Here is a 16,301-nt window from a genome sequence, read left to right on the forward strand (position 1 = left end):
GAGTTTGAGTCATCTTGTTCAGTTCCAGCAAAAAATTGTCCACATTTTGATGATATATAGACAATTTCACTGACTCTTCTAAGATAGCCAAGGGATGTCCAGCATAGGAGGAAATAAAATTCACCATGGTTATAGTAAGAACGTTCTTCTGGGAATACGGTTGAAGCCAAGAAGGAGGGAGTTTATTCTCCAGCTGCCTGTGGGTTACTTGACCTGGTTGTGCTTTATACTGCCAGTACTTGACAGCCTTATTTTTTCTCTTTAATAGATTGAGCCATATTTGCCCTATGAATTCAACTGTGAAGGAATGTTGCAGAGAGTCAGTGCTTTTATTGAAAGTCAGGTAATTTTTCTTTTATCTTCCAATACAAGTGCAATGTAGAAATATTGAATTAAGAGAAATCCTCCTAGAAAATTACAGTTCAATCACATGAGTCACTTTCTATGTTTTGAGTATAACATTACTGATTGAAGATTTTTTCTATTGTAACTAATTGAAGTGTTTGAGATAATTACATTATGTAAATACTCTTAAGAACTTTTTTAATGGAGTTCAGATATGATAAAACAATTATTTCATTTGCGTGTCGTGTAAATTTGTGAAATATTAAATTACTTTGTCAAACCTTAATATTTAAATCTAAACTATTTTAGTAGGTTTTGCTTAACTATGTTCCTACTTAGTAAAAAAAAAAAAATTAAATCTACTGGGTCTTGGCTCAGTCATCTGAATAAAGGCTGTATTTTTCACAATGTAGTTTGGTTTTAGAAAGGCTAGATTAAATGTTCTTGAGACATGTTAGAGAGCATAAACAAAAACAAAATACTGGAAATACTCAGTAGGTCAGGCAGTATCTGTGGGGAGAACAGAGGAGTTACCGTTTCAGGTGTGGACTCTTCGTTCAGTACTGAAATGTTAACTCCTCTGTTCCTTCCACAGATGCTGCCTGACCTGAGTTTGTCCAGCATTTGCTGTTTTGTATCCGATTTCCAGCATCTGCAGTATTTTGCTTTTTGCTCAGTGTTGGAGAGCATGTTAGATGAAGCTCAGTTTATGCAAGAAATGTATAAATTATTAACATTGGCCCAGAACTTCAGGTCTCCACGGGTGAGTACGCACGGGGTACTCACCCGTAGGCCCAGTGGAAGTGGCGGTTTCCTGCATGCACTGCGCATGCGCGGGAAACCGGCACTTCCATCCCCCTAAAGGTAGGGGTTCAGCGGTCGAACACGTGCGCAGTGGAGGCTGCACGTGCGCATCGAACTTGCGTTTTTTTGCAGGTTTTCCCGGGAGGGTAAGTCTGCAGGAGTTACACATTTAAAAAGCAGTCGCAAGGCCTGCTTTTTACAAGGTAAGTGGTGAATTAATTAAAATTAAAACAATTTTTCCACAGGTTTATTATTTTTAAATACTTTAAAGAAAGGTAAGTTTATTTTTTAGCCCCGTTAAGAAATAAAATTATTTTTTCAAAATTTAAATTATTTAAAAGTTATTTCATGTAATTTATAGTTTATTTAAAAAATGTGATTTAAAAAAAAAAAAATGTATTTGAAGATTTAGTGATGTTTTGGGGCCCGTAGTATTTATAAGTTTTGACAGCCCTTCCTGTCAAACTTATGAATGAAGCATTCCCTGCTCCGATTGGCTGTCCATGGCCCACGTGATGCCAGGGGACACATCGAACTAACTGCGCCCCTGGGATACGTAAGCACTGTGCGCCGGCAGTTGGAGCAGGCCCAGGATCGAAATTCCACGGGGGCCCACAGCTCAACGGCCGGCGCGATAGGTAAGTGCAGGTCGGGGGCTTGCACCCGCGGGAAGCCCCCGACCTGAATTTTTGGGCCATTGTATTTAGCCAAATACAGGTTGGGTTGTGGACTTTTTGAAGATAATATAAATATAGCTTCTATTTTAAGTGCAGCATTCTTTCTTACACATTGGTCAAAATATGTAATAAAAGGAATATATTCCTTTTAATAGAATAATGCACTTCCCATGATATGATTCTGTTCTTTCCTGTGTCCTACATAATGGCCCAGATTTTGCAGTCAGCAGCGAAGGAACAGCGGTTGCCGTTCACCACGCTGACAGCTGGCCACAGTCTTTTCACTGGTGTTTGAGCGGCAACTTATGGTTCCTAGGGAACTTTCCAGCTTGGCGCCCTCTACAGGGGACCTGTGGCATGTGTGAGCAGGCTAAGCAACAGCGTGGCTCTTCAACCATTCAGATTGAAGAATCCTCACTTAAAGTCTAAACCAGGAAATATAAATTAGAATATTTAAAGCATTGTAAAATCTTGTACAAGAAGCAAAACAGAAAGTGAAAGAAAGATAGGATTCAGAGAGACATAAGAAGCAACGAAAAAGTTTGAAATTTTTTTAAAATCTCTGACAGTAATTAAAGGAATGAGACTGCACACTTGTAAAATTCAATTTTCAGTGCCAGAGAGGTTGTTTGGCAGTAATTATGACTTAACACTCTGTTTAAAAATTCATAAGAACATAAGAAGCAGGAGTAGGCCATTTGGCCCTTCAAGCCTGCTCCGCCATTCAATAAGATTATGGCTTCTACCTCATCTCCACTTTCCTGCACTATCCCCATATCCCTTGATTCCCTTAACATTCAAAAATCTATCAATCTCTGTCTTGAATATACTCAACAACTGTGCCTCCACAGCCCTCTGGGGTAGAGAATTCCAAAGATTCACCACCTTCTGAGTGAAAAAATTTCTCCTCATCTCGGTCTTAAATGGTTGACCCCTTATTCTGAGACTGTGACCCCTGGTTCTAGACTCCCCAGCCAGGGGAACCATCCTCCCTGCCCTCTCAAGCCCTGTAAGAATTTTGTATGTTTCAATGAGATCGCCTCTCATTCTTCTAAACTCGAGAGAATTTGGTCTAGTCTACTCGATCTCTCCTCATAGGACAATCCCCCCCATCCCAGGAACCAGTCTGGTGAACCTTTGTTGCACTCCCTCTATGGCAAGTATATCCTTCCTTAGGTAAGGAGACCAAAAACTTTTTTTATTCGTTTATGGGATGTGGGCGTCGCTGGCAAGGCGAACATTTATTGCCCATCCCTAATTGCCCTCGAGAAGGTGGTGGTTAGCCGCCGCCTTGAACCGCTGCAGCCCATGTGGTGAAGGTACTCCCACAATGTTGTTAGGGAGGGAGTTCCAGGATTTTGACCCAGCAACGATGAAGGATTGGCGATATACTTCTAAGTCAGGATGGTGTGTGACTTGGAGGGGAACTTGGAGGTGGTGGTGTTCTCATGCGCCTGCTGCCCTTGTCCTTCTCGGTGGAAGAGGTCACAGGTTTGGGAGGTGCTGCCGAAGAAGTCTTGGTGAGTTGCTGCAGTGCATCTTGTAGATCGTACACACTGCAGCCACGGTATGTCAGTGGTGAAGGGAGTGAAAGTTTAAGGTGGTAGATGGGGTGCCAATCAAGCGGGCTGCTTTGTCATAGAAACATAGAAGATAGGAGCAGGAGTAGGCCATTCGGCCCCTCGAGCCTGCCCCGCCATTCAATGCGATCATGGCTGATCATCCAAGTTCAGTACCCGGTCCCTGCTTTCTCCCCATACCCCTTGATCCCTTTAGCCTTAAGAAATATATCAAACTCCTTCTTGAATATATTTAATGAATTGGCCTCTACTGCCTTCTGTGGTAGAGAATTCCACAGGTTCACCACTCTCTAGGTGAAGAAATTCCTCCTCATCTCAGTCCTAAAAGGCCTACCCCTTATCCTTTAGACTGTAACCCCTGGTTCTGGATTCCCCGACCATCGGGAACATCCTCCCTGCATCCAGTCTGTCCAGTCCTGCCAGAATTTTATAAGTTTCAATGAGATCCCCTCTTATTCTTCTAAACTCCAGTGAGTATAAGCCCAATCGACCCAATCTCTCCTCATACGTCATTCCGGCCATCCCAGGTATCAGCCTGGTGAATCTTCGCTGAACTCCTTCCATGGCAAGAATATCCTTCCTCAGATAAGGCGACCAAAACTGCATACAATACTCAAGATGTGGTCTCACCAAGGCCCTGTACAACTGCAGCAAGACATCCTTGTTCCTGTACTCAAACCCTCTCGCTATGAAGGGCAACATACCATTTGCCTTCTTAACCGCCTGCTGCACCTGCATGCTTACCTTCAGCGACTGGTGCACAAGGACACCCAGGTCTCGTTGCACTTCCCCTTCTCCCAATCTATTGCCATTCAGATAATAATCTGCCTTCCTGTTTTTGACACCAAAGTGGATAATCTCACATTTATCCACATTATATTGCATCTGCCATGCTTCTGCCCAATCACCCAACCTGTCCAAACCATCCTGGAGTTTCTTGGCATCCTCCTCACCGCACACACGCCCACCCAGCTTTGTGTCGCCTGCAAATTTGGAGATATTACATCTAGTTCCCTTGTCTAGATCATTAATATATATTGTGAATAGCTGGGGTCCAAGGACCGATCCCTGCGGTACCCCACTAGTCACTGCCTGCCACTCTGAAAAAGACCCGTTTATTCCAACTCTTTGCTTTCTATCTGCCAACCAGTTCTCTATCCAAGTCAATACCTTGCCCCCAATCCCATGTGCCTTAACTTTACACGCTAATCTCTTATGTGGGTCCTTATCGAAAGCCTTCTGAAAGTCCAAATACACCACATCCACTGGTTCTCCCTTATCTATTTTACTAGTTACATCCTCAAAAAATTCCAGTAGATTAGTCAAGCACGATTTACCTTTTGTAAATCCATGTTGACTTTGTCCGATCCTGTCACTGTTTTCCAAGTGCTCTGCTATTACATCTTTTATAATGGACTCTAGCATTTTCCCCACTACCGATGTTAGGCTTACCGGTCTGTAATTCCCCATTTTCTCTCTACCACCTTTTTTGAATAGTGGGGTAACATTAGCTACCCTCCAATCCATGGGTACTGTTCCAGATTCCATCGAATGTTGGAAGATGCTCAGCAATGCATCTACTATTTCTAGGGTCACTTCCTTAAGTACCCTAGGATGTAGATTATCAGGCCCTGGGGATTTATCGGCCTTCAATCCCATCAATTTCCCTAACACCATTTTCCTACAAACACTGATTTCTTTCAGTTCCTCCCTTTCATCAGACCCTATGTTCACCAACATTTCTGGGAGGTTATTTGTGTCCTCCTTTGTGAAGACGGAACCAAAATATGTATTTAATTGGTCTGCCATTTCTTTGTTCCCCATTATAAATTCCCCTAATTCTGACCGCAAGGGACCTACGCTTGACTTCACTAATCTTTTTCTCTTCACACATATCTATAAAAGCTTTTGCAGTCAGTTTTTATGTTCCCTGCAAGCTTACTCTCATATTCTATTTTCCCTTTCTTAATTAATCCCTTTGTCCTCCTTTGTTGAATCCTAAACTGCTCCCAATCCTCCGGATTACTGCTTTTTCTAGCCAATTTATATGTCCTCTCCTTGGATCTTATGCTATCCCTAATTTCCCTCGTTAGCCACAGTTGAGTCACCTTTTTTCTTTTCTTTTTATGCCAAACTGGGATGAACAAATTCTGTAGTTCATCCATGCGGTCTTTGAATGTTTGCCATTGCCTATCCACCGTTAACCCTTTGAGTGACATTCCCCAATCAATCCTACCCAATTCGCGCCTCAGACCATCGTAGTTTCCTTTATTTAAATTCAGGACCCCAGTCTCTGAGTCAACAACTTCATTCTCCATCTTAATGAAGAATTCGATCATATTATGATCGCTCCGACCCAAGGGGCCTCGTACAACAAGATTGCTAATTAATCCTTTCTCGTTACATAATACCTAGTCTAAAATGGCCTGATCCCTGGTTGGTTCCTCGACATATTGGTCCAGGAAACCATCCCGTAAACACTCCAGGAATTCCTCCTCCACAGTATTGTTACTAATTTGGTTAGCCCGATCTATATGTAGATTAAAGTCACCCATGATGACTGCTGTGCCCTTTTTGCTCGCTTCTCTAATTTCCCTTTTAATGCCATCCCCAACCTCCGCATTACTGTTTGGTGGTCTATATACCACTCCCACTAACGTTTTCTGCCCCTTGGTATTTCTCAGTTCTACCCATACAGATTCCACATCATCAGAGCTAATATCCTTCCTTACAATTGTGTTAATCCCTTCTTTAACCAGTAATGCTACCCCACCTTCTTTTCCTTTTTGCCTGTCTTTCCTGAATATTGAATACCCCTGGATGTTGAGTTCCCAGCCTTCGCCACCCTGGAGCCATGTTTCCGTAATCCCAATCATATCATATCCGTTTACCTCTATTTGCGCAGCTAATTCATCCACCTTATTACGAATGCTCCTCGCATTAAGACACAAAGCCTTGTGTCCTGGATGGTGTTGAGCTTCTTGAGTGTTGTTGGAGCTGCACTCATCCAGGCAAGTGGATAGTATTCCATCACACTCCTTACTTTTACCTTGTAGATGTTGGAAAGGATTTGGGGAGTCAGAAGGTGAGACACTCACTGCAGAACACCTAGTCTCTGACCTCTTGTTGCCACAGTGTTTATGTGGCTGGCCCAGTTAAGTTTCTGGTCAATGGTGACCCACCAGGATGTTGATGGTGGGGGATTTGGCGATAATAATGCCATTGAATATCATGGGGAGGTGGTTAGGCTCTCGCTTGTTGGAGATAGTAATTGGCACTTCTGTGGCACGAATGTTACCTGCTACTTATCAGCCCAAGCCTGAATGTCGTCCAGGTCTTGTTGCATGCGGGCATGGACTGCTTCATTATCTGAGGAGTTGTGAGTGGCACTGAACACTGCAGTCATCAGCGAACATCCCCATTTCTGACCTTATGTTGGAGGGAAGGTCATTGATGAAGCAGCTGAAGATGGTTGGGCCTAGGACACTGCCCTGCGGAACTCCTACAGCGATGTCCTGGGGCTGTGATGATTGACCTTCAATCACCACAACCATCTTCCTTTGTGCTAGGTATGACTCCAGCCAGTGGAGAGTTTTCCCCCCCGATTTCCATTGACTTCAGTTTTACTAGGGCTCCCTGATACCACACTCGGTCAAATGCTGCGTTGATGTCAAGGGCAGTCACTCTCAACTCACCTCTGGAATTCAGCCCTTTTTTGTCCATGTTTGGACCAAGGCTATAATGAGGTTGGGAGCCAAGTGGTCTTGGCGGAACCCAAACTGGGCATCATAGAAACATAGAAGATAGGAGCAGGAGTAGGCCATTCGGCCCTTCGAGCCTGCTCCGCCATTCAACGAGATCATGGCTGATCATCCAAACCCTAGCACCCGGTCCCTATACCGACAGCCATCCCACCCAAGCCCTATCCCCGTAACCCCCACGTATTTAATCCCCCCTAACACTAAGGGCCAATTTTTATCATGGCCAATCAACCTAACCCACACATCTTTGGACTGTGGGAGGAAACCGGAGCACCCGGAGGAAACCCACGCAAACACGGGGAGAATGTGCAAACTCCACACAGACAGTCACCCGAGGCCGGATTTGAACCCGGGTCCCTGGCGCTGTGAGGCAACAGTGCTAACCACTATGCCACCGTGCTCCCATCAGTGAGCAGGTTATTGGTGAGTAAGTGCTGCTTGATAGCACTGTTGATGACACCTTCCATCACTTCAGCCTCCTCCTCCTCCTCCTCCTGCTGTATACTTTCTCTCTGTTCCTCTCCTTCCTGCACTTGGTGCAGTGGAAAATCAATAAATTAAATCTGTTTTCCATGTTTGTTGATTGACATTAAAATTCCAGATGGAGAGCATTCACTGGTGCAAAAAAGACATTGGCCTGGATTTTGCAGTCAGTGGCGAAGGGGGCGACCCTCGTCTCTGACCTCAAAAAGCTGCCCACAAAGCTTTAGCGGGTTCTAGAGCATAAGTTTCCTCTATTCCAATGTCACTTTGAATTTGGCGCCATTTATAGGGAATCTGTGGCATGCGGCAGGCTGATCAGCCAATCAGATTGAAGAATTCTCAGACTATGCAGGAAGCAAAAAGAATGAATATAATTCACATTTTAAGATTGGGACATACACATGGGATTAAGGGAGAAGCTGAAGTATCAAATTAAAAAAAAATATTTTTTTTTATTGTAAGAATCAAGCCATTTTTAAATGATCTTCTGCGGGAATGAGACTCCACACTTGTAAAATTCTTTTTCAGGGCCAGAGAGGTTGTTCAGCAGTAGTTATGACTTAGTACACCGTTTAAAAACTCAGTTACTCATGCTTGAACAAGGCTTAACATTTTCATTGGTTTTACAGCGAGAATAGTGTGCAAAAAGTTGAAGTTCACGTCAAATCAGTGATTTCTGGGGGGGAATTTTAACCTAAAAGGGGTGGATTGCAGGTGTGGGGGTAGTTAAAATGTAAAATAATTGGAATCCCGGCCTGAAGCAGCCTCCAACCTGCTCTCTTCAGGTTATAACTGAGGCAGAACAGGAGGCGGGACAAGTGTGGGCAACCAACCCGCTGCCAGGAAGCAGGCTCTCTATTTAAATATTATAATGAGGCTGGAAGCCTCTTTAACCTTCACTTTGTGTTTAACTGTAGCTGGTCGGGTTTTGCACTCGTCGTAAAACTCGGCAGCTACATAAAGACTAGGACTGCTGGATCCAGGAGGTAAGTGCCTTTACATCTACCTCCTGGACCACAGGGTACCTGTCTAACCCACCCCCCACGCCTCCGATCATTCTCCTCCCCGCCCCCCCCCCGGGTTAAAATCGGCAGGACTTGCAGGAAACCTGTTCTCACGAGTTTCTCAATCGCCTCTGAGCCCCCAACCCTCCTGCTCCATAAAAATTTAGCCCTCTGTTGATTGCATCTGTGAAGACTGCAACAAAGCAACCTGTGGAGGAGCACGGTATCACTGGCAGCGACTTCCGGATTTCCATGTTTAACTGCGCATGCGCGGACGCCAGAAGTTGCTGTCAGTTTTGCACAGTAATGATGGTGAGCGCTGACAGTTTCGCCGTCATTACAGCCGCAAATGCCGGGCCGGTAATTCTCGTATTTTTCATTGTCCAGCCTATGCTAGATTGGTTATTGGCTTATGATTGATGCTGATAATTCACCTTGCCAGAAAACAGAACATCAAAGATATATATAGCAAAGTTTACTGCCTTGTGTCAGGATTAAGGAAGCTTATTAAGATCCATGGGATCCCTCACGTTTTCCAAATCTGCCCAAGCCTTCCCCACCGATGGAAATATTAGCCCCCTAAAGATGTGTTAAAATCCAACTTATTCAGGAGCTAGCCCACCCTCAATCCAATGACTCATCTATTGAAATTATCACTATCGGAGCTGAATCTTTAAGAACCTATTGGGCAGTATCCTCAGTAGCATAGTACAAAGCCACCAGGTGTATTTTCTTTCTTCTGCTGCAGTTATCTTGGCCAAGACTAGTAAACTTTTACCTCCGTGGCAATTTGGAGTGCAGACATCTGATCGTCTCTTGTGCCGTTGTGGAGCTAATTGCCAAAGTATTTATGAACTGATTGTTAAAATGCACTATTGCTATAATATTAGTCCAGTTTTTTTTTAAACAAAATTCAGGAACCATGAGCATCTCATGCCAAGTAAAGCCACCAGTTAAGAATGAATAACATAGGATATCAAGTGAAATATTCCTGTTTGGCTTGATATACTTGTGAAAGCAGGGAAAAAGTTTACAAAACCTTAGTAGCTTGGGTAGGATTCAGGATAAAGCATTTTGTACCTGATCTATAGAAGAAATAATTGAGGGATGAATGGCCTTTTTCTTTGCTTTTATAGTTCTTAAAATCTTGTAACACCCTATAATACTGGAATTTTTCTCTCTTGGTCTGAACTTTATTTTCCCCCTCTACCCTGTTTGCTGTTCAGCCCTTCTCCTCTTCCCCACGTTCAGTCACTGTTCGAGGTGGCAGGAGGTCTGCTGCTATGACCAGCAAACATTGTTGCATGGCTCCGTGGCATAGTCATTTGATCATCAGGCCTTGTTTAAATACCTCTGGCTAGCTGCGGAGGCCGAACAGATGTTCCACTGCAACTCGCCGGTAGATGAGGGCAGGGAATCGTCTGGCATTCATGGGGAGCTGGCCAACAGGTCGGGTGTGAGGGGGAGCGCCGATCCCTGAGGAGTCGCAAACAATCCGGCAGAGTGCGGAGATTTTTGTGGGCCCCGGAGGAGCACTCCACTTCCCTTGGGCCTATAAAAATTAAACATTTCCAGGGCCTTTTTTTGTGTGGCCTCCAGCTGTCCCTTTAAAGACTGCTGGTTAGGTCACTCAAGAACTGGTGCAACTAGACGGTGCTTGCATGGCACAAGCTCTGCCCATTTGTAACTGAATTTTAATTGGGGCCCTACAAATAGTGTGGGACCCTTTTGATGTACCTCTGCTGGTGTTGAAGTTTTACGACACCCATGCACCACAATGTGTATTGATGTCTTTTAAGATTTTTCTAAGTTTGCGGGAGCCTTCCGGAGCAGCTGCCATGCTGTGGACCCGAAGCTATTTGGTTTTATTTCTTGTTATTTCCAACGTGCGCCCCCCCCCAAATTCACAATCCAAACTATCCATTCTAATTAACGCCTAGCTTAATAGGCTAAATGGCTGCAGGGTGAAAAAAGCAACTGAGCAGCACTTTTCAGATTTAATAAAGCAATTGGAATCCACCTTTTTAGATGTGGCTCACTACAGTTTTTAAGCATGTATGTAAACCTAACAGTACAAAGTTCCTGTATTTGTTGCACTGACCCTTTCCTCTCTTGTTTTGTTCTAAAATTCCTGTTCGATTCTTGCTGTCTTTGGCTTATTACTTGTTCACCACCCCCTTTTCAACTATTTCCTTTTCAAACTCTTCCATCCAAAGTCCTCCTCACAATCTTTACTCCAACTCTGTCGACCACACTGCTTCCTTTCCCTTTACTTTCCATTCCTCCAATGCAGCCATTTATTTTAACTCCTGTCCAGGACAATCCACACTAAACACTTGACCTACAGAATCATCTAATTTACACTCATTTTAATCGGGCAGTTTTTGACCCACTTTTATAAAAAAAAAAAAAAAAAAAAAATCTGATTTAAATAGATGGGAGTAGACAGCAGATTGGGAAATATGGATTCTACCCATCCGCCACTTCTATTTTTTCTTGTTCTGTTCCTCTCCATGTTGCTTCAGCACCTCGCTGTACCCCACAGTAATTTAATCTGTTTCAATTTTCTGCCTAGGTTGTCTGTTGTCCTCTATCTTACTGGTCATATTTAAATTCCTTTGCTATGAATCTCCTTCACTTTTTTCTGATTGTGGTGCTGGCGCATGCAAGTGCATTCTATAATATAATCCCATAACCTATTTAAATTTGCTGGATGGGGGGAGAAATCAATTGTCATATATAACCACTTTAATGGCCTGTTTGCTCTACCAAATTCACCAAGGTGTTGATGACACTTGATAAGTTTCAGTTGAGATCTACTTGCTACATTGTATTGTACTGGATGGATTATGAAATACCTGAAGTATTTAAATAGGACATCGACAAAACCTGTTAAATTGGCTTCCATAATTAATAATAGGGTTTCAAAAAAGCAGAGCTTAAATAAACACTCTGAATCATGAAATGTTATTATTTTAACACTCATTGTTATATAAAATATTTTCCCTCAGTAACCAGGGCAAATTTACTTTCTAATGGTTTGCTGCTTCAGACATTTTGCATCAGAATTCTCTTGCATTCATGGTTAAAATATGATTGGCTGTTGCAAGTGTCTGTGACATAAGGAAATGTCAACACTTGATCGATAGGGTTGCCATATTTTTCCCAGTCCAAAAGTCATTAGGACTTATAGCTGCTGCTTAAAAATGCAAATATGTCAAAGTAGTCTAATTATGCATATGTTAATATGAAACTGGCCCACCTGGGAATATGGCCAGCACTTTTTCTTATCTATAATAGTTGGTCCAAATATTTGCTGCTATAAATTTTACTGGCCTAGTTCCTTTTGTCTACCAGTGGGAGAATTTTTTTTTGCTGAAACACTAGTTAGTAGACAATATGATTACTTTGTGATGGTTGCAATATTCAACTTATTATAGGATTTCTGCCATGGTCAAGTGATGTGGCCTCCACTGAGTGTGCTCCAAGTTAAAATTGCACCACCCGGGCAATCTTGCAAGCAAATCTGTCAAGAGAATAAGCTCATATGTGAACCTTCTTTCTTTCAACATCTGAACAAAGACAGCGACTTGCAAAAGTAAGTATATTTAACGAGATGTAGATGTATAACTTAAAATCAAAATTGAATGAAACTTATTGATGCCTTCCTAAATTAACCCGGTCAGTCACACTTCCTGTGAAAGATATTTTCTTCAATATTAGTATGCATATAATAGACCTGTATTTAGCCAGTCATCATTTATAAGGACTAACAAATAGGGTTATGTAATGCATAGTGCTAATGTTTTTGACCAACTTTTATAAAAAATCCATCATGTATGTTGTTTCAGAACCATTTTTTTATAATTATAAATATAGCAAGTGCATTATAAATCATAAATTTGATAGTTACTTCATGTGTCTATTTTTCTGTTATTTGCAGGTATGGAATTGAATGCCTGTCATTTGAATCTGTGAATGATATTGTCGTTCCAGCTTATGACGAAAGCAAGAAGCGCTGCTTTTTCCAGAGTGATTTGCTGCTTTTCAGCTGTGCAAGTTCAAATGGAAATCATAAAAGGATCTGTCCATGCAGAGACTATATGAAAGGACAAGTTGCCCTGTGTCAAGAATGCTTATAGCAGTTGCTTATCCCTACACAAAGTGGATTGTGCATAAAGACAGGGGATAGTAGGTCTTCATAAGGACCAAACATTTGGTCATTAATTTTTGAAAGAACCCCTCCAAAAGAATAATGAAAGAAAAAAAGTGTTTTTTTTTTTAAGAAAAGTACAGTATTTCATTTGAAGAGAATAAATATTGACCTGCCCAGGTGAACATGTTGATCAGGAAAAATTATCTACCCAATTCAAAGAATAAGCAACAAAACCATGACAAACTGTTCAAATGTTCTTACAGCTTCTACACAGAGACTTTTTTTGAGAAGGGATGGTGTACAGATGTAAATCGAAGGTGTACTGCAAAATATTCTAAATTCAGAAAATCATGTTAACAAATGGAAAGTGAAAAATTGAGGTCAGCTAAATAACCAACAGTAAAGAGAGTTTGAGTAAATGAACATGCTAAAGGGGGCTGCTTAGTCAGCTCTGGTTTACTTTTAGTTCCGCAGAAAGCCAAACACACACTCCCAACAAAATGGCTTACTTTCAGTTTAGAAAAGATCCAACTACAACTCTCCAGAGTAATCATGCAACTGATAAAAGTAAAGAATCCTGATGGCTATTCTTTTAGATGTGGTTTCCTCTTGGACATGACTAGTGGTGTCAGTTATTTAGCGTAAAGGATCATATGCTGCCGTTACTAGCAGTAATAACTGCTTAAAATATATAATAGTTTTAAATCATGGTTTGAGTTTTGATTTAACCGTTTGAATGGTTTAAAAAAAAAATGAATTGTTGGTATGAAATATAAAATAGAAAGGATTCCTGGAAGACAATTGTAACATTGTAATTAATATTTTTGGCTTTATTGGACATCATTAGGATGCTAGCAATGTTATCAACTAATTGCCCTTTAGTCAGGGGCAACTGATCCTAATTAGACTTATTTCAGACCAACCGAGTAAATTAGCTTAATGGGCATTTTAAGTAGTAACCTCCTGTTTGAAAAATAATTGCCATTGTAATTTGTATATAAACATCCTGATGTAAACTGTTTTTAAAACCTCCTGTTTGAATAATCATATCATGTTTACTATACAGATGAGGTGGGATTTCATATCTTTGCACTTTCTTTTCAGGCTCAGGAGTATATACATTTCAGACAAGACATTAACCCTTTTTAGCCACACAGCAAATGAGCAACAATATAATTTCAGTCAAATATTCTTGTCACCAAATTGTTTGGGTAAGTTACAAAACTTCAGTAGAATCACGATCATCTCCCCAAATTATTTAATTGAAGCAAAATGTTTGATCAGATGATCTGGTCACATTTAACACAGTAACAAAATGTGGTAGAAATAAGTAAAGCTGAAGTTCTAACGTGCAACATCTTTCAAAAATAGGACATTCTGTTCAATCTTTCCTTACACTAAATATGTGCTGATTGTGGTGGAAATTATTGTAGACTAAAAGTGACTAATGTGAATTTCAAAACTGTCTACAGGGTTATTGTAAGATGACTGGTATTAATCATATTGTGAACAATTTAAAGGTATCAACATGGTGGTTGATTAGTTATAATGGTGCTGATAAGGTAATAACCTTTTAGAACATTTGATATACAATTTGCATACTGTATATTCATTTTATATTTAAAGTTCAACGGTTATGTTGGTACCCCCAGATTGTTAACCCATTGATTCCCATTATGTGAATGAGGTGCATCAATGATTGAGGAGTATGTGTATGCAGTAAAGTATGTTTAAAAAAAAAAAAATCACTGACCATTGTTTAAAAAAAAATTATGGCTTTTGGAAATTAAGAATCAATGACATATATAGTTAATCAACAGCAGCTAAACCTCATTAACAGCAGATTTATCCAAACAAGTTTGCACATTTGTATATAAAAAAGCATAATTTAATTTTTTAGGTGCTCTGTAACTGGCTTTCTTTGCTTTTGTGTTGTGCTTGTAAATATTAAACGTTTCTTGTAGCTGAGATGCCATGTAATGTAAATTATGTGCCTTTTAAGGGTAATAAAGTTGCTTTATCAACTTATATAAAAATACTATATATACACTTCATGGCAGTCAAAATTTAGACCAAATGCATAGTGTTGTGAAGTGAGAAAATGGAAGAAAATGGTTTTCCTGTATATTTGCGCAAGTGGCATATATTGAAATGAGGTGTGCTTTGAAAGCTGCACTTGCGAACTTAGAAATTGTTTCCACAGTTTTTGATGAGCAGGAAAAAAAAACTTTATTTTTCAATAAATCTTTTCTGTGAAGAGAATTTCTTCCATTGGTTTGTACATTGTCTTTTATAAATATACAGAGTACATTTCGGAACAGAGGTTATTATCTTAATTAGCATCTATATCACTGAATTGTAACTACTAAAGAATTTGAAGCACATGTCATGCACACTTATTGTGCTGTATAGTTTATATTTAACTGCAGCATATTACAACAGGACTTCCATTAAACTAATGAGCTGAAGACTCCATCAAAGAGAGTGCAGACAAAAAGATTTAATTTTCAATCATTGTGCTCACACTTAAATATGCATTCATTTACACGAAATAAATTAATATTTAAAATCAGGCCTTCCCTGAGTTTGTTAACTTTATTACAATTGAGCCTCCAGAGCTATCCAGTGATAACTTAATGTTCAGAATGGTTCTGTTCGCATAGAAAATATGGGGCCATTCAATACTATTATCCCAGGATGCCATAAACCCCATAGCCAATCTGAATGCTAGGACTCCTAGAAAGAGCACAACAAATGGTGAATGTTCCCAGCGTGGTCTAACCGAAATCTTGATCAAAGTTCCTCCCAGTTTAAAAAAAAAAATAGAACGCAAAGAACAAGAAAGTCAGCAACTCATTTCAGTGCACACCCCACTTTGATTTACATTCTCGTACAAATATCAGAAAATACTTAATGCTAGATTTTTTTTTTTCCACTGAATATTGTATCACTTCACTGCAGCCTATGGTCATTTTGAAGTTGAGAAAAGATTAATGTATGAACACACCTTATAATGTAATTTGTGCTACTGCAGTATCTAGGCCCTAAGCTTTGGAATTACCTCTTTACACTTCTCTGCCTTTTAGGACCCTCCTTAAAACCTACCTCTTTGACCAAACTTTTAGTCACCCTCCAAAAATGCCAGTCTTTGGCCACATATCAGATTTTGTCTGATTACTCTTCTGTGAAGTGCCTTAGGACATTTTCCTACATTAAAGATGCTATATAATTGCAAGTTATTGTACATAGTTTAAAATGTTAATGCTGAATTTCTGGGTAATGTTTAGAAAAGTTTTAGTCCTTGCTTAATTGGGATTTAAGGAGCTAATTACATGACTTGCATCATGTAAACTAGATTTATTTTTGAAAACTTTGTATTTCTAAGCCTAATTTGGAAAAGAAAGTATATCATAATTTCAATTGTTTTAATTGTTAATTTTCAGCATACCTAAAATATTACTTGAATTAAAAGTCTGCTCAATACCTAGTTC

At 40.5% G+C, this 16,301-nt stretch overlaps 1 protein-coding gene across 3 annotated transcripts in view; it reads left to right on the forward strand.

Annotated features, from left to right (window-relative positions):
* Positions 1-15,081, forward strand: part of mgat5 (alpha-1,6-mannosylglycoprotein 6-beta-N-acetylglucosaminyltransferase) — a 176,481-nt gene extending 161,400 nt beyond the window's left edge. For all 3 annotated transcript variants that reach the window (XM_085986593.1, XM_085986595.1, XM_085986592.1), the window contains 3 exons: positions 269-343; positions 12,095-12,252; positions 12,598-15,081. In XM_085986593.1, coding sequence (XP_085842719.1) covers positions 269-343; positions 12,095-12,252; positions 12,598-12,796 — 432 coding nt within the window. In that variant the 3' untranslated portion in view covers positions 12,797-15,081. The remainder of the gene's footprint in view (positions 1-268; positions 344-12,094; positions 12,253-12,597) is intronic.
* The last annotated feature ends 1,220 nt before the right edge of the window (positions 15,082-16,301 follow it).

The sequence above is a fragment of the Somniosus microcephalus genome, chromosome 4 (assembly GCF_052327205.1).
Source record: "Somniosus microcephalus isolate GS21.2 chromosome 4, FLI_Smic_1.0, whole genome shotgun sequence".
Classification (NCBI taxonomy): Eukaryota; Metazoa; Chordata; class Chondrichthyes; order Squaliformes; family Somniosidae; genus Somniosus; species Somniosus microcephalus.